The 19,155-nt window shown below is 45.5% G+C and overlaps 1 protein-coding gene across 1 annotated transcript in view; it reads left to right on the top strand.

The window, feature by feature from the left end:
* The first annotated feature begins 565 nt into the window (after positions 1-565).
* The window catches only part of COLQ (collagen like tail subunit of asymmetric acetylcholinesterase), a 77,551-nt gene continuing 58,961 nt past the window's right edge, over positions 566-19,155 (top strand). The window contains exon 1 of the mRNA XM_029940323.1: positions 566-707. Within this exon, the coding sequence (XP_029796183.1) occupies positions 572-707 (136 nt within the window). The 5' untranslated portion in view covers positions 566-571. The remainder of the gene's footprint in view (positions 708-19,155) is intronic.

The raw sequence follows: 19,155 nt of genomic DNA, 5'->3' as shown, positions 1-19,155 counted from the left end.
TTCAACCTCTTCTTCCTTTCATAGAGAAGCAACCAAGGGGCGTGGGGGAGGGATGGGAGAAGTAGGTAGTGGGGGTTAAGGACCACACTTGTGATGCGCACCAGGTGACGTTCGGGCGTGTTGAATCACTATAGTGTACACCTGAAACTAATATTACACTCTGTTAACTAAAACTTTTAAAAAACTTAACTTTTAAAACACCTCTTCTTCCTTCCTTTTATCTGGTGGCATTGATTGGTACTTGCAGAATAATGCCGATACTGGTGACTGTGGACATGCACCACATTTTTTCTGGGTGTTTTAAATCTTTTCTAATGTTTATTTGTTTTTGAGGTGGCGGAGGGAGGATAAGCGGAGGAGGGGTAGAGAAAGCAGGAGACAGAGAATCTGGAGCAGGCTGCAGGCTCTGAGCTGTCGGCACGGAGCCCCACGTGGGGATTGAGCTCACAAACTGGGAAATCTCCGAAGTCTAATGCTTAACTGACAGCCACCCAAGCACCCCCCATCCCTTCTAGGTGTTTTAGAATCCGCATATCGTTTATCTGCTTGCTTCTTTCAGGAGGAGCAGAAGATGACAAGGGAATCTCCCTACAAGGAGTTACGGAGGCTGCAGGGTTTGAGTGTCTTCCCCACAGGATGTGGAATCAGAAAAGAATCCCTACCCTTTTCAAGATGGCGCTTGTGCTCCCGGACGCCTGCAGTAAAAGGTAACTCTTGGCAAATGAATTTGGGTTAGTTGGGGTGGTAGCGAACCATTTGCTGCCCAGGCTGTCTTCCTTCATGGCCCTAAGACCAATGACAAGGGCAAATATACTGAGAAACTTGTTCCTCTCTAGTTTTCACCTTCAGAACCTCAGCCCACGTTGTCCTAGAAGAGTCACAGAGGGTGACCCCCGCACACCCACCCCCACAGCGATGTGAATACGACTGGGGGCGCCAGTGGGGAGGGGCACTGCGTGGGAGTGAACACTCCGAGGGTTTTACTCAGGGAACCTGTGTGAGAGAAGACGGAAGGAGCAGGAAAAGCTGAGAGCCCTCAGACTGCCATGCAGACCTCACCCTGAGGAGGGAGGGAGATTGGGTGGAAGCGTCCCCGCGGCCTGAGGAAGACTTGGCAAAGCTTCTGTCCCATGTCTCCCGGGAATGGGCCCCCTTCGTATCCTACTGCACGCAGACCTCGGAGGGGAGCAGCACGATGCCTCAGAGATGTGAGCTCGGCTCAGCTCAGGTGATGGAGTTCGGACAAACAGCAGCCGGGGTCGTGGTTGGCTCCTCCTGGCGGCCACAGGCACTCCTAGAGATCTCTTTACTGCTGCTGCCTTTAGACCGTGAGGGCTGAAAAGTAGGGAGGCAGAGTCTGTTCAGCAGGGCTTAAAATCCAGGCGTCCATCTGCAGCTTGTTTTTCAGCTTCAGGCCTTGACTGTCCCTCTTGGACGGAGTAGAGTAAGCCCTGGTTTCCATCCGGCTCTGCTTTGGTGGTTGTGCAGCCTCTGAGCCTCAGCTTCCTCATCTCTGTAATGACGATAATAGAACGCCTAACTCATAGAGTTGTCTGGAGCAGACGCTGTTGATAGGAATGGGCACCAGAAACCCGGCACAAAAATGCTCCTTGAGAACCGTTAGCCCCTCCCCCTCGCTCCCTCTTCATGCCTCGGCCCCCACTGCTCACGGAACAAAGGGTCAGGAAAAAGCTAGCTCTGTCCCTCTGTGGAGTCTTCTGGTGAGAAAGAGAAGTCCCCACGTCTGTGTAGTTATTGTGTGCTTTGGACATCTGGGGAACCGCCCATGGTCAGTATTAAGTTTGGCCGCCTTCCTTCCACACCTCAGCACAGGCCTGGGCTGTCAATGTAAACTCAGGAAAAGGCACATTCATTTGAGCCAAACTGAATTAGCCAGGCCAGTCAGTGGCCGGGAAGTCACGTGCTGCTTTCCCAAACCAAATAAATTATTTTTAGATTATTCAGTTTGGTATTATCCATGCCACAGCTCCCTCCTATTAAGGCACATCAGAGAAAATTGGCTTCGGCCAATTAATGGATATTTTGCAAGCCATTTGTCAGTACTGGGTCTCTGTTCTCATTTGTGAAGAGTGGTTGAAATTGACCAGCGATTCTCAATCCTGGCAGCACATGGACATCACCTGGGGATCTTAAAAATCTTGACTCCCAGGCCGCACTGTAACCCAATTACATCAGACTCTAGGGGCCTGGGAATCAGTGCTTTTTTTTTTTTTTTTTTAAGCTCCCCAGGTGAGCCCCACGTGCAGCCCAGTTTGAGAACTAGTGAAAGAGGGTTTCAGAGCTTCCTTCCATCTCCAGGGACATGACCTTGAAGAGGTAAAGTGCACTTCTAATTTAATTCATAAAATAGGAATTCTGAGTGAATATTCCAGCAATTTTGTAATTCTATACTCTTCTTAAATTCTCTACTCACAATCCTGTTCCTCTTTAAATTCATAATTTGTACTTTTTTCCTACATAAGTATTTATTTACTCCGTGCGTCTGTCGTTATCTCTTATTTTCACTTACATAGTATGTTTGTGGCGGGTATATAGTTCACAGAATTGGTTAACTTTTCTTTATTAGTCTGTTATAGAAATCAGCTCCTGAGCTCCAGTTCTGCTTGTTACCTTAAGCGTACAGCTTGATGAATTCTTACATAGATGTGCATCTGGGTAACCACTCCCAGGTCAAGATGCATAGCAGGTCCAGCAAGCCACAGGGGTCCCTCAAGCCCTTTCCAGTCAACCCTCCATCCCCTCGGGGTAGCTTCTTTTGCCAGAGGGTAACACTCAGGCTCCTCTAAGTGCTTCATCTACTTTCCATTCACTCCTCTCCTCTGCTTCCTTCTTCCCTGAGGATGATCTCACTCTGGGGGTTGGGGGGTCTTCCCTGCCATCAGGGGAGAGGTCTGCTTCAAGCATGGCCCATTCAGTAATCTATGGGTAACAAACCATTCCCAAATTTAGCAGCTAAATCCAGGACATGATTCTCTCTCCCATCTTTTCAGGTTGGCGGGGCTCAGCTGATTCTCCTTACCTCACTTGGGGCCTCTCTCACAGCTGCCATCAGGTGGCCGCTGGCTCTGGGCCCGCTAGAGGCTCCACTGGCCTGGAAGTTCTGAGTTGCCTTCTTTACTCTGAGAGAGGAAAAATTATTCAGGCCATGAAGTGAAAATCAGCCTAGCCATTCATCAAGCTGGAATCAGAGATAACGCCAGATGTACAGTTAACAAAAGGCAATATTTTAGCCGAGGACACACTGCAGCTGGAAATGCCTACATTCCATCTTCCTTGTTCATGAGAAACTTTGCTCCCTAAAATCATAGGTCGTCAGGAATTTTTATCAGTAAGCGTGACGTGCCCAAACAGCCTTGATTTGCAATGCAGATGCAGTTCCTGGACACAGATTTCTCCATCTATTGTAACTTTATAGCGTTCCAGGACCTCAGGGTCCGCTTCACAGTCCAGATCTCCTGTGGAAGCCTTTACACAGAGCCCGCTTTGCTTTGAGCCAATTGAACCTTTGATTCAATACTAAAATCATTTACTTATGTATTCTTAAATGGTGAATTTTGTGGTATGTGAATTTATGCCTGTGAGAGATGGCATCCCAATTTTCTAAAATGATAGCCATTGAAGGAATTGGAATGGTGTGTGTGGCTTTGAATTCATTAGCACTTCCTAGGCCAGCCAGGCGCGTGGGCACTCCCATTGCCCAGCTCCTAGCAGACCGCCATTGTTCCAATGTGTGACTGGGTTGGCAGACTGAAACTCTCTCATGCACCCCCATCTTTTGTCCTCTTTCTGCACCCCACTCCTCCTCCTTGAGCCCTCTCATCCCCCCTCATACAATGCATATGCAGTCTGCAGATACTTTGCATGAGAATGGTTGGCTTCTAATGTCACCTGACACTGAGTTTCCTCAGTGACCTCAATTTAATAAAATGATTTCTTCAATTCAAAAACAAAGCACTCAGCTTCATATATATTTCCCCTAAACTCCATCCCTCCCCCCAATGCTACGCTAACTCTACCTTTGGGGAGTGGTCCCACGGTCCCTCGGGTGTGGTGTGTTTCATCAGTGGGTTAATAAACCTGACTTTGTGAGGCTACATGTTTGCTCCTGACAGCCGTAAGCCTGCTGGTCTGGGACAGCCCTACGCCCTTGGCACTCGTCTGTGTGGTGTGTCTGCACAAGCAGAAAGACCTGGGCTCTTCACAAAGCAGCTGGCTTCTACCAGGGCACAAGGAAAAGCTACCAATTTTTAAGACTTTGGCCTGGAACTGTCAGTGTTATGTGTGCCATTATTGTCTTGGTTAAAGTGACTGCCAGGGCTGACCCAAATTCAGTGTGGGACAGACTGTGCAGGTCCGTGACATCTTTGGAGGCCGGCTTCCATAGTCGTCCTCTTTCCTCACTGCAGTTCCCTTCTCGAAGCTTCATCTGCCTCCGACCCTGCTACCTTGCTGATTGCATCCACTTTTTGCAAACTGTTGGGGCTCTTTTGCCATCTGCTCAGTCCTTTCACATCCCTCTGCGGCCCGGGGGGTTTCTGGCTGCCTTGTCCACACTGTCCTGGGATGTCCAGGGCTTCACCGGCCCCTCTGCCTGGTCTTCTCTTTCAGACATTGTAGTGCTACCACCAGATGCCGTGTTGGTATGGCTTCTCCTCAAGGTCTACACTGGGGGAAGCCAGGGCCCCCATTTCTGCCAAGGGATTCCCCAAACCAGGCTGACCTACCCACCCACCCCCTGAGGAAGGGAAGGCCACTGAATCAAGGAATGAGGGCTGTGGGAAAACAAGAAAAAAAATATGGAAGAGAAAATGGCTAAACTCTAAATATAGTAATATAACCTTTTAAATCTCCAACAGGGACGCTGTTCTGTTTTAGGTAGCTATTAATGTTGAATATCAGTATTGTAGTGATCTGAGTTTAAGGTAATGATTATGATAAGGTTTGTATAAGCCTTAAGAGCTTTCACACGTATAATTTTATTTCATCTTCACAGCAACCTTTCAAAGGAGTAATTATTGTTATTCCCATGATAAGGAAACAGGCTGAGGGGAATCCAGTGACTTTTCCAAAGTCACAGATTGTGTGGTTTTATCTTGAAGGGACAAGTTTAAAAGAGAAAAGATTTGAAAGAGAACAAAGGGGACTGTGATTTTGACAGTGAGAACTTCTGGAATTTTCCATTTGGATGATCTCACACAATGCTTGGTCTAAGATTTAGGGGAAAAAAATCAGCATTACGTAAAGAACAGTGGCAGAGTATGAGGAACAGCAGTGATGAAGTGATAAAGAAATAGATCGTAAAGCTTCTATTTAATTCAGCATCCACTGAGTCCCTACCCTGTGCCGTTCACCTTGTCCACCCTGTACGTGGCAAGACGTGAGCCTCTAGATTGCTCATCTGAGAAGTCACGAGATAAAGGTTCCACTCTGGAACAGCTAACGGGGCCCCCAGATGGACTTTGGGCTGAGATTTGACTCAGTGAGATTGATGATGAAGAGGATGCAGGTTAGATGGTGTGTCTCAAATTGTAAGAGAGTTTGAGGGGAGGGCTGTTTTAGGCAGGGAGGAGGGATCAGGGTTCTGAGGGCCAGCCACGGAAGGGATGAGTCTAGTTCCTCAGCAGTGGGAACACGTGGCAACATGCTTGGTTGTGTGCTGAAATTTCTGGAATATGGAACTAAACATAAGATTGCTTTCATAAGACCCAGCAGACATGGGAGAAAAAGGGCTCACCAGAGACTTTGGCTTTGGGGGCCTTTGGAAATTGCTTCCCACTAGCTCTTTTAATACATCTTGATCGTTCCTGTAAACCATTGTATAGTAAACACTTTACATTCATTATTTTTTAAAAGCCATGCTTCATTTTATTTTTATTTTATTTTATTTTTAAATAAAATTATTTTTGAGAGGTAGTGACAGAGCATGAGCAGGGGAGGAGCAGGGAGAGAGGGAGACACAGAATCCAAAGCAGACCCTGAGCTGTCAGAGCCTGAGGTGGGGCTCAAACTCATGAGCCATGAGATCATGACCTGAGCCAAAGTCAGATGCCTAACCAACTGAGCCACCCAAGTGCCCCAAGCCATACTCCATTTTAAATAAAAATAGAACACTAGCTGGCTGGAGAGAGGTAACCAACAAAAACAATGGTATATTTGGCTGATGTCAGATAAATGAGTGCCTGTGCTCTCTTCTAGAATTTTTATAGTTTCAGGTCTCTTTATAGTTTTAGGTCTTTAATCCATTTTGAGTTCATTTTTGTGTACAGTGTTAAGAAAGCAGTTGCATGTAACTGTTCAGTTTCCCCAGAACCGTTTGTGGAAGAGACTGTTCTTTCCCTAGTATATATTCACTCTTGCCTCCTTTGTCATAGATTCATTGACCATATAATCGTGGTTTATATGTTCCTGTTCCATTGATCTATGTGTCTGTTTTTGTGCCAGTACCATACTGTTTGATTACTATAGCTTTGTAGTACATCTTGAAATCTCGAATTGTGATCCCTCCAGTTTTGTTCTTTCTCAAGATTGCTTTGGTTATTCAGGGTCTTTGGTGGTTCCAGGCAAATTTTAGTATTTGTCACAGTTCTGTGAAAAAATGCTGTTGGCATTTTGATAGGGATTGCACTGAATCTGTAGATTGTTCTGGGTAGTATGGCCATTTTAAAAATATTAATTCTTGGGGCACCTGGGTGGCTCAGTTGGTTAAGTGTCCGATTTCAGCTCAGGTCATGATCTCACACAGTCTGTGAGTTCGGGCCCTATGTCAGGCTCTGTGCTGACAGCTCAGAGCCTGGAGCCTGCTTTGGATTCTATGTCTCCCCTCTCTCAACCCCTCCCCTGCTCATTCTCTCTCTCTCTCTCTCTCTCTCTCTCTCTCTCTCTCTCTCTCTCTCTCTCTTTCTTTCTCTCTTCCTCTCTCAAAAGTAAATAAACATTTAATAAAATTTTTAAACGATTTATTAATTCTTTCCATCTATAAACATGGAATATCTTTGCATTGTGTCATCTTCAGTTGCTTTAATCAATGCTTTATAGTTTTCAGAGTACAGGTTTTTCACCTTAAGTTTATTCCCAGACCTTTTATTCTTTTTGGTGCCAACTGTAAATGGAGTTGTGGGGTACCTGGATGGCTCAGTTGGTTAACTGTCGACTCTTGAGTTCAACTCAGGTCATGATCTCACAGTTTGTGAGATTGAGCCCCATGTTGGGCTCTGTGCTGACAGTGCAGAGTCTCCATGGGATTTTCTGTCTCTCTCTCTCTCTCTCAAAATAAACATTAAAAAATGAAATAATTTAAAAAAGTAAATGGAGTTGTTTCTTTATCTTTTTGCTATTTCATTATCACTGTATAGAAACACTACTGGTTTCTGGGAACATATTGTTGTTTTCTTTTTCTTTTCTCTCTAAATGTGTTTATAATTGTACACTGGGACTAACACGTTTGATCTATTTGAATATAAACACTGTCAGCTTTCTTTGGCAGTGTGACTCAGCTTAGGCTAATAGGTTTAAGGAAGATCCAGAGAAAAGTAGAACAAATTGTCTATTTATGGAGCCAACTGCTAATATAAATGGAAATGCTTTTAGCACATGCTCTTTCCAGGAATCTCCCAGACTGACTGAAATAGGGCAGGAATAAAAATGGAAGATTACTTTAGAAGGTCATTTGCATTTTGGATGCTACTGCTTACCAGTTGCCTTGGGTTTGCAGAGTTCCTAATTCGAGAACCATTCAGTTTTAAAAATGTGGTTCAAACTGATATGTAAACAGGGAATTGTAAAAGAAATTTGGAGTCTACATGAAAGACAAAAAAAGTAATGAGCTATATTTTTAAATTGGCTTCAATTCAAAATATGTCTTTGAATTTGCAAACCACCACAGGCCTCTTCCAGAGAATTTCTGCACCAATAAAGTGAAATAATCTGGAAATAGGGTTATACAGGCTTTTAGGGTGAATACAGTGGTAAAGGGGTGGGAGGAGCATGGGGAGAAGACCAGACCAGCAGAACAGTGCTACAAAGTAGAATTCTCTAGGGCAGTTATAAATTTGTCCAGAATTCCCCATTAAAATAGTCATCTGGATAATTATGCCCCAATAATTCAATCACTGTGGATACACTCATTTTGCTAATTGAGTCCTTAGACCAGTGCTTCTTAAAGTGGACCAGCAGCAACAGCCCCCTGAAATATAAGAAATACAACCCCCACCCAACTTCCAAGACCTTTTCAGTCAGAAGCAGAAATCTGTGTTTTGACAACCCCTCTGGGTGATCTGGTGCATGCCAAATCTATTTACTCCACATTCATAAGTTTTTAATTTTAAGCATCTAAGAGAGAAAAATTGGCCCATTTTTCCTTCTGTCCAGATCTGTGAGATTTCCTAGCCTCTGGATCTGTGAGAAAATACAGTTGATTGCTCAAGTTACCCAGTCTGTGGCCTTATGTTATGACAACCCTAGCAAACAAATACACTGGGGTCATGCATATTTCAGTCAGCGTGTGGAGGGAGAATCCCAGACTGTAATTGATGGTATATCAGCATCTATCTCTCTGAAGACTATTTTTCAGGGGTTGATGACATTTATTTCCTGAAGCTAGACCTGGGCAGAATTGGTTTTTTGTCACAGGCCAGATGGTATCACTGACATGGGAGGAGTCTGGCACATCACAGAGAAAGCCCGGGAGAGGCAGGTGGGAGCCACGGGCCTCATGAATCCACCAGTTCAGAGAGGGTCCTCTGGACTCGCCCATTAAAAGGCCAGACAATCTGCAATCCGCCTCACATGTGTCATTTCACTTAAAGCTAGCTCCTCCGCAGCTGCAAACTCATGATTCCCTTGGCCAGAAAGAAGTCTGTTCTGAAACATCACAAAGGAAATCTTGATCCAGTGTGAATTACTTTTTTTAAATGTTTTTTATTTATGTTTTTTTTTTTGAGAGAGAGAGAGAAGGAGAGTGCACAAGCGAGGGAGAGGCAGCAAGAGGGGAACAGAGGATCCAAAGTGGGCCCTGCACTAACAGCAGCTGGATGTGGGGCTCGAACTCATGAACCATGAGGTCATGACCTGAGCTGAAGTTGGGTGCTCAACCTGGGTGCCCCGGTGTGAATCACTCTTCAGGGTTTGGATTTATCCACCGTAGTTTATCTGTCTCGTGTGTACCATCCAAACTAACTCATTCACTGATTTATACTTTGAAGGCCTGCTGTGTATCTGAATTGACACTCAGGGGAATAAAGGGATGAAGCAGTCATGAGCCTTGCGCTCAAGTGGTTAATAATTTACTCAGAAATAAAATACAGCTAAGTAGCATATTACAAGGTTGGATACACAGACTAAATCTACACTCATATTTGCATATATACATACACATGTAAGTATTCTTATTTCTGAGAAGATTGGATTGCTCAGAAGTAAGAGCAAGTAAATAGGTTCCCAATGGCTTTAGTATACTTATATATATATATATTGTAAATTTCCAAGAGGCACATAAAGTAGACAGCGTTCCTCATTTTATGTGAACCCCTCTATTTTGTAAAAAAGCAGAATATTTCTTACAGTGGGAGCCCCTCTAGCACAGTTTGAGAAACACTGAATTGGGTAAGATTATTGTTGCTGCTGTGATTGCATCCAGGTGATTCACGGCCACCGCAGTGCAAATTTCTCCCCTGAAAGTGAGGACAGCAAGCTCCCTGCCCTTGGATTGGAACCACAGACTCAAGGCATTGGTGAGTCTAATTCGTCTAAGTAGACTTCCTAGTTCTTCTGGTTCTCTGGTAGGTCTTTCTGGTGCATCGCGAGGCTCCGTGGGTTCTGGCTCTGACTTCAGCCTGAGTTGCCCGGGGACAGAGGGCTGGGAGGAGGGACTTTCCCTGGGCCTCTCACTTGCCAAGTCTTGTCTTTCTCCTGCTGGTGCAGCTGCCGGCGGAGGTGGCCAGGGCCTCAGCAGACCCGAATCATCGTTCCTTCCGGGCCAGAACGTGCTCAGAGCTCTGTCCTCTGGCAAGGTCCGTTCCTCTCAGCACGTGGGCAGGAACTTGTTGGACCTCATACATGCAGAAAAGACACTTTTTGTTCCTTTCTCCCTTCCTTACTCCTAAGATTGCCAAGATTTTGATTTTGCTAAAAAAAATATTTTTTAAGTTACAAATTAAGTTACGCTTATTGCAAATATTTCCAAAAATACAAATATATATGAGAATAAAGAGGGAATTTCCGTCCTTCTCTTATCCTACATATTTCCATCCCCAAGTGTGAAATGTGTATGGTTCTAGATCTTTCTGCACATATAAATAATTGATAAATAGATTTGCTTGTTGTTCAGATGTTTGGTCAGATCCACTGCACATTTGCAATTCTACTCAGCAATATTCTGTGGACAACCGTCCATGTCCATGCATAAAAATAAACCATCTTTGCCTCTTTTTTTTTTTTAAAGTCAAGCTTATTGCGGGAAAATTCACATAAAACTCACCCTTTTTAAGAGTACGATTTGATGTATTTTGACAAAGTAGACAAACAGCCGCTCCAGTCGAGATAAAGAACATTTCCATCACCACCGAAAGTTCTCTTTGTAGCTGATTCTCACGACCATTAACTCTTGGCCACTACTGATCTGTTCTCCGTCCTGTCGGGTTGCCTTTTCCAGAATGCCTTATAGATGGAGCTATGCAGTATGTAGCCTTTTGTGGTGTTGGCTTTCACGTGATGCATCTGAGATTCATTCGTGTGACTTGTTTCTGCCATCTGGTATCGCATCGTACATAGTTCATACGATGGCCAGTTGAGGGCCATTTGGGTTGTTTCTAATTTTTTATTATTACCAGGAAAGTATTTATGAACGTTCATGTACAAGTTTGGGGTGAATGTACGCTTCATTTCTAAGAGTAGAATTGTTGTGTGGTATAGTAAGTGTACACTGAACTTGAAAAGAAACTGCCAAACTGTGTTCCCCAGTGGTGGCACCACTCTGCTTTCCCAGGAGCAATGTGTGAGTTCCAGGAGGTCCACACCCTCCGTAACACTCGGGAATGTCCGCCTTTTTAGCCTTAGCCGTGCTAGTAGTATGTAGTGGTGTTTCATTAAGGTTTTAACTGAAATTTCCCTAATGACTAATGATGTTGAATATCTTTTCTTGTGCTCGTTTGCCATTCACATATCTCCTTTAGTGAAGTATCTATTTATATCTTTTGCCCTTTTCTTTTAATTGGCTTGCTTTGTTATTATTGAGTTGTAAAGTTCTTTATACATTCTGAATATACTTTATCATATATGTTTTGCAAATATTCTAGTCTTCCGCTTATCTTTTCTGTTTTTTAAATGTTTATTTCTAAGAGGGGGAGAGACAGCATGTGTGTGAGCAGGGGTGCATGTGGGGGAGAGGATCTGAAGCAGGCTCTGTGCTGACAGCAGAGAGCCCAGTGCGGGGCTCAAACCCACGGACTGTGAGATTATGACCTCAGCCAAAGTCAGTCGCTTAACCAACTGAGCCACTGAGGCTCCCAGGTGCCCATTTCGTCTTGTCTTTTCAATTTAACATTGTTCTTCAAAGAGCAGAAGTTTAAAATTTTTGATAAAGTTCAATTTAACATTTTTCTTAAACGATTGGTGTTTTTTGTGTCCTACTTAAAAGAACTTTTTTTCATAGACACAGAGTCTAATGGTGATTCCCAGGGGTTGAGGAAGATGGGTAAAATGGAGAAATATTGGTCAGAGGGTACAAAGTTTCAGTCATATAGGAATATATAACTTCAGTTATATAACCACCACAGCATGGTGGCTACAGTTATTTATATTGTTTTGGTATTATACTGTTGTGGAGTATGTAATATACCATTGTGGAAATTTTCAAAGAGAGTAGTTTTTAAGTGTTTTTAACTAGAAAAAACTCTTTGAGTTGACAGATATGTTGATTAGTTTGACTTCAGTAATCATTTCACAAAATATATGTTTATCAAAATATACTGTATATCTTAAATATATGCCATTTTTATTTAAGAAAAATTTTAATTTGAAAAGAGAAATCTTGGTATGCCTGGGTGGCTCAGTCGGTTAAGCATCTGACTTCAGCTAAGGTCAGGATCTCGCGGTTTGTGAGTTGGAGCGCCGCATCGGGCTCTGTGCTGACAGCTCAGAGCCTGGAGCCTGCTTCTGAATCTGTGTCTTTCTCTTTCTTTGCTCCTCCCCTGTTCATGCTCTGTCGCTGACGCTAAAATTAAATAAACATAAAAAAAAGAAAAAAAAAAGAGAAATCTTGGCCTAGTCCAAGGTCACTAAGATTTTCTTTTGTTTTCTTGTAGTTTAATGATTTTCTGTCTTACATTTAGGTTGGTGATCCATTTTGAGCTAATTAAAAAAAATTTTTTTTTTATGTCTTTATTTTATTTTGAGAGAGAGAGAGAGAGAGTGAGCAGGGGAGGGGCAGAGAGAGAGAGACACACACACACAGAATCTGAAGCAGGCTCCAGGCTCTGAGCTGTCAGCACAGAGCCTGACGTGGGGCTCAAACCCATGGACTGTGAGATCATGACCTGAGCTGAAGTCAGAGGCTTAACCAACGGAGCCACCCAGGTGCCCCAGAGCTAATTTTTATGTACGGGGTAAAGTAAGAATTAAGAATAATTTTTGTTTGTTTTGCATATGGAAGACTGATTTTTTCCAGCAATATTTGTTGCAAAGACTACTTTATTCTTTGTAATGATATAATGTTTTACTGAAGAGAGGTCCTATGATTTATTCAACCAATCTCATATTCATGGAAAGTTAGGCTGTTTCAGATCTGAGGCTGTAAGGAACAGCCTTGCCCCTCAACCACTGGGCAGGTGAATGAGAATTTCTGTGGAATTTCTAGATCAAATGACATGTGTATATTATGTGTTGATGAGTCCCATCAGATTGCGTGTCTGTATACCATACATTCCCACCTACAAGGCCTGTGAGAGAACACTCTAGCTTTGACGGGCTTTATTGGTGTAAGTCTTTCACAAATCTCAAATAATTTCCTTCTAGGTAATCTAATAGCCTGTGTTATTAGATTCTGAAAGATTGAGAGCCCTTCCAGGAGAGTTTGGAGAAAGATAACTTCTCAGTCAGTTTAGGGTAACCCTGTAAGAAAGAGACTCATAAAATACACAGTACATGGGAAATGGCAGTTCACAAAGAGCTGTTTCATAACTTTTGGGGCTTATAAATACCTCTGTGCCAGGGCCTCCCCAAAGGGTAGAGGTGACTCGCCCCCTCGTGGCCAGAATGTGTATATGCGGCTTCTCCTATGCAGACCCTAATTCTGTGTGGCTGTCTGTCCACATTCCCTCTCACTTTCTCCGTATTTACCAAAGAACTTTCTTGTACCAAGCCTGGGCCAGCCAGCTGCTGTATGTGCAAAGGCACATCAGTGTGGATGGAGCATAAAATTATTTCATTTTGCCTACTTTCTTTTCTTTTCATCCTGTCATGGCGTGATTTGATCAAGTTAACTGACATTGTTGAGGATTCGGTAGCGAGGACTGTCCTGGGTTACACAGAGCTATGGGACAGTCCTCTATCTGCGGAGACATGAACACAAGTTAAATAGCAACGCAGGGTGGTTTAGAAGCAGCTCAAAAACCACAGCAGCAGGGGTTGCAGGCAGGCCGTATCGACACACTTTGTGCCAACTGCAGGGTCAGTGGGGAGATCTGTGTGCTGAGAGAAGGGAGGAATCACTGTCATGTCCCAGAAGGGATCTGAGCCAGACGGTGCAGGTTCAGATTCTGGCACTAGGTCACTAAAGAGTTACCTTCTTCCCTGGTAGCCACTTCTCCAAGCCACCAACAAGCCCACTGCTGGGACTGTAGGTTTCAAAAGCTGAACAAGCCTGAGAATTTCCTAGTGGGGTTTGGCCAACAATCACAGATCCTTCTGTTAAATAGTTTGGGAATACCTAAATGGGGGTACCCCTCTTTAAACTGTCCTATTAAAAATTTTTAAGTTTATTTATTTGGGAGAGGGAGAGAGAGAGCGAGCACAATTGGGGGAGGGGCAGAGAGAGAAAAGGAGAGAGAGAATCACAAGCAGGCTCCATACCACCAGCACAGAGCCCGATGTGGGCCTTGAACTCACAAACTGTGAGATCATGACCTGAGCTGAAGTTGGACACTTAACTGACTGAGCCACCCAGGTGCCCCTGTCCTGTTAATTTTGAATATAACCCAAGTTTATTCTTCAAGCTTTCAAAAGATTTTCTTAGAAGTCCTGTATCAGTTACCTATTACTGCATAATAAACCATCCTATAACAAAGAGCTTAAGACAGTAGCCATTTTAGATGCTCATGAATCCGTATTCTGGGGTGGGTTCATTTGGGCCGTACTTTACCTGTGACTGCCGTCGTCATCTGGAGACCCACGTGTCTGGCTTCCCTCACACAGCTGCTGCCTCATGAGCTGGCCGGACGGGGCGGGGTGGGTGTTGGGGGGGGGAGGTGTGGGGGGGGGCTGCTTCCCCCTCCCTGCTGCCAGCCAGTGGTTCAGGCTCTCTTGTGCGGCAGCTTTATGTGGTGGCTTCTAAGAAAAGGCAAAGGCAGAGCTGCCAGGCCTGTTAAGGCCTCAGCCTGGAAATGGCCTGGTCGCCTCTGCCACACTGTAGCAATGACAATGACAAGCCAATGACAAGGCCAGCCTGATTGAATGGGAGAGGAAGTAGAGTCCAGCTCTTGCTGGGGAGAGCGGCCGCACGCACAGGGATGGGACGGATGTTCTGTGGCCATCGTGGCACCCCATGCACTACAGCTCCCTGGGTTTCATTTTTGCTGTCTCCACACAGATTTTAGTTCACCCCGATGCATCCCACATTACCTCATGTAACCTTCCCAGCACACCTTTAAAGGCAGCGCTGCCTCCATTTTATGATAAAACCGAGGCTCAGAGACCTCAAACATCCATCTGCCGTCACAGTGGAGCCAGGAATCAGAGGAGACTGCTCCAATGGCCAGGAGCGTCGCCCGACACTCTGCCTCCCCCAGAGACGAGGAAGGGTGCTCCTCCCCAAGGACGCCCGCCCCAGAGGCCAGGAACTACCAAACCTCTTCGGAACAAACTCCCACAAGACACCAGGAGCATGTTATGTCCATTAAAGCAAACCGGACAGCTCTGTAGATTATTATTTTAACAACCTCAGGATCCCTGTAACAGGCCCCAGAAGCTCTGAAGAGGTCCTCCTGTGAGGGCGCAGTACTCACTTGAAGTCTGTCCAATCAAAGATCAAGTCATTGATGCTATTTCTCCAAGTGTAATTTGATAACCATTCACTTTCTGTCTTTTCACTTATTTTGCTGTGGATGAGATAGAAGGTTGCTGCTTCTGGAGGGAGAATAAACACTTTCTCCTGCAGAAAGCTGTTTGGGAAAATCTACCTTTCCTGTTTTATTGGATGACTAAAGAAAAATAATCCAAGGTCAAGTTTACATTTGTCGCCCAGCGGGTAAAAGTGCCACAGGCTGACAGTGGAGGGATTTGTGTCCCTGGAGATTCAGTGATTCTGATTCCGGGATGCTGTAGGGGTCCTCCATTCCCAGCAGGGAGCTGCGGGGGACACGTAGGGATCGGTCTGGCTTGGAGGACTGCTGCTAGTGAACGTGGGAGACTCGACTGCCTTTTCATCGCCTCTTCAGTAGCCACTCACCTCAGTCTCCAAAACAGAAGTTCTTACATAGTATTTTAATGTGGGCATTTGATCCAGTGCTTGAGATAAATATAACCCTGTGTAGTACGGAGAAGGTTTAATGGGAAATGGTTGGCATTCTTTCTTGGTAAAGGCATGGGGAAAGGAGAGGGAGACAGGAGAGAGAGAGAGAGAGGGAGAACGAGAGGGGGAGGGGGGTGAGAGAGGCATAAACAGCAGTGAGGAAGACAAAGGCAGAGATAAGCAAGCCTTCCCGAGCAGCCTTGCCTAGGGAACTTGACACTTGCCAGACCCCAGCCAGCATGGTTGTCCTGAATCCAATGACTTTGGGAATTTATCTGCAGCTTTTCTTCCGCTTTATCGTGTCTCAGCCTACTTTCATCAACAGCGTCCTCCCAATTTCAGCAGGTAAATGATGACCACACTTTCTTCTCTTCCATCCATTGGGGGCAGGGTGAGGGGGATGGAAGGTTGTTTTGCAGCCTGTCCTGATATTTTCCCCATTCTGCTCTCCGGGGAAGGAGGCTGGAGGGAGACAGCCATCTATCCCAGCAGCTTCCTGTCACCCGAGCTGTCCCAGGAGCTCCCTCTGTCCTTGTTCCAAATGGCCCCCACCCAGCTGCTCAAACCCAGAGACCCTTTTAAAAATGGTTTCTGCCTCTCCTGCTTCTCCCCATTTGCTGCATTTCACTGTGGGAATTGTGGGGAGCTTAAAGGAGACACAGGGGAGACCACATGAGGGAGAAGTGAGTCCCAGACATTTCTCTGAACACATCCCCAACCCCTTCTGAAGGGGGCTTGACTCAGGGGGATGTTGTGGAGCTAACGTGCCTCTGCTGAGCTCCAGCAGCTGGGACCCTCTCACCAGGGAAGAGGGGAAGCCGTCATTCTCCGGGGGCAGGGGCCCGTGCAGCCTCAGGACTAGGTCGCCGGTTCTCCAGCCCTGTCTGCTCTCCTGTTGTGCCTTCTCCCTGTGGTGAGCCTTCTGCCTAAATAGGGCAGCTGGAGGTCCTGGGAGATTTCCGAGGAGATGCGGAGGGTTCCGGAGTGACCCTGGCCTGGCCTGGGGGGACTGTGTCTGTCAGAGGCGGGGCTGGGTGGTTTGGGGCAGGGGGCTTTTTAAGCCGGCCTGCCCCAGTTCTCTCCGAGGGCGCCAGGCACCGGGCTGCCCTTGTGCTGTCTGACCCAGAGCAGGGGAAGTATTGTGTTACCGGCATGGCCCGTCTAAACCTTTCTGAGGAAACTCAAGTGTTTCCGGAGGGCTTGAGGGAGGCAGGCAGACCCCCGATTTTGCTGTCTGTCCCATTACAGCCCCCCTCAATTCACTTCAGCCGCCCCTGGCTCCCCCCCCCCAAGCAAAGACGGTTTCAGTCTGGCAGTTTCTAACTTAAATCTCATAAATGACTTTCACGAAGGCAGACGTTTCATTCTCACCGCCTTTGCTGAAAACGCAGGCGCTCAGAAAGGACATGTCTCAGAATCCAGTCCCCAGCCTCTCTCTATTCATAAAGTCAGTTCAGCATCGTGTTGTGCTGCCAAGGCTGCGGGCATCTGCGGGCCCTGAGGGAAAGGCTCAGAGACGGGCACAGGGTGATTATGAAAATGTGAGAAGCCGAAAGAGGGGGCAGGGAAACTTGTGGAGACTATTGGGAGGCCAGGGGTAGGGAGGGCAGGAAAGGTGGATGGTTGTGTCACCACGCCTGTGTGACAGTATGCCTCCACAAATTCCAGTTGAGAGTGCCACACTTCTGGGAGCTGATGGGTCATTATTTCTCTATTTAAGGGGGAAGCTAGATAATTTGGTCTAATTCATTGGGTTCTTAACCTTATTTGGGTAGTAGAGCCCTTTGAGAATCTGCTGAAGGCTCCAGACTTCAGGAAATTCCATCTTCTGGTTCTAGCCCTGCCTCTGGTGGGCTCTGACTTCTGTGAAACAGTCGGCACTAGACTGTAAGCCTCATGTGGGCAGGGACTGTCTTGTATATTATCACTGTTTCCCAGGGTCAGAGCAGTGCCTGGCACATGGTAGGTGCACAATAAATATTTGATGAATGAGTGAGTGAATAGAGGAATAAAAGCTTTTTTCATCTGTAGATCAGGGCTTGCTGGCCTTTATTTTATATCACTTAATTTAGATAGAGCCAAATGGCTACTAGGTTTTGAAAGCTAGAGAGAAAAGAACTTCTGATTTTTTTTTTTAAACTCCTTGCCCTAGAGACTGCTGATGCAGTATAGACTTCTCATATGTAGGACATTGTATGGATTGTCGCAGTCAGGGTAACAGCAGGAAAAAGAAGCACTTCAGATGGTTCAGATGAAGATCTAAACGAAGGCACCGCTTTCAGAGGTGTGGGTGGGCTTAAGGGAACCAACAAGGACAGTTGAGGAGTTAGTAACTTGGGAAGTCTTTACCACCCTTCTGCCTGAAAAGGCAAGAGGAAGAGGGGCACCTGGGTGGCTCAGTCAGTTGAGCATCCGACTTCAGCTCAGGTCATGATTTCATGGTTTGTCAGTTCAAGCCCCACGTCAGGCTCTCTGTTGTCAGCCTGTCAGTGCTGGAGGCTGCTTTGGAATCTCTGTTCCCCTTTCTCTGCCCACTTCCCACCCTGCCTCTTGCACTCTTCCCAAAATCAATAAATATTCAAAAGAGAGAGAAAAGGCAAGAGGAAGATATAGGGAAATTGATCTCAAGATGATTTGGAAGCTTGGAGGAGGGGCCATTGAGCAGGAGCTATGACCACAGAGAGACCCAAAGCAGGGAGAAAGTAGAGAAGAAATACCCCAACCTCTTTCTCCTCCAATCTAGCTACTTCTTTTTTCTTTTTTAAGTTTTTAAATGTTTATTTATTTTTGAAGGAGAGAGACAGAGTGTGAGGAGTGGGGCAGGGGCAGACAGAGTGGGAGACAGAATCTGAAGCAGGAGCCAGGCTCCAAGCTGTCAGCACAGAGCCTGATGAGGGTCTTGACTCATGAACTGTGAGATCATGATCTGAGCTGAAGTCAGACGCTCAACTGACTGAGCCACCCAGGCGCCCCTGCCTGATGACTTTCTAAATCCAGATCTTCTGGTTGTGAATGTGGTCCTTAGATTGGTAAAATGATGGAAGGGGCTCAGTCAGCTGAGCATCTGACTCTTGATCTCAGGGTTGTAAGTTCAAGCCCTGCATTGAGCTCTACACTGGGCGTGAAGCCTACTTAAAAACCAACTGAACAAACAAACAATAGGTGTAGACCTAGAGAGAATCACTAAGGTAACAGTTCAATAGAGCAAAAAATATCTGCTTTCACCTGTAGAGTCTCTTGGCCTTGCTCCCATATTTAGTCACCATGGCTTCTTCATAACATGTTTCAGAAATAAACCTATGCCCTGAAATGGGAACTGTTCTTTGACACAGGCCAACTTTAATCCTTTGAAAATATTTCCAAATCATTTGGTGTAAAATAGTCTATATTCAGAATCTTATCGATTCTTACTC

Source organism: Suricata suricatta, chromosome 5 (genome assembly GCF_006229205.1).
Source record: "Suricata suricatta isolate VVHF042 chromosome 5, meerkat_22Aug2017_6uvM2_HiC, whole genome shotgun sequence".
Lineage (NCBI taxonomy): Eukaryota > Metazoa > Chordata > Mammalia > Carnivora > Herpestidae > Suricata > Suricata suricatta.
Note: the sequence above shows the minus strand (reverse complement) of the source record. Positions and strands in the feature narration are given on the sequence as shown.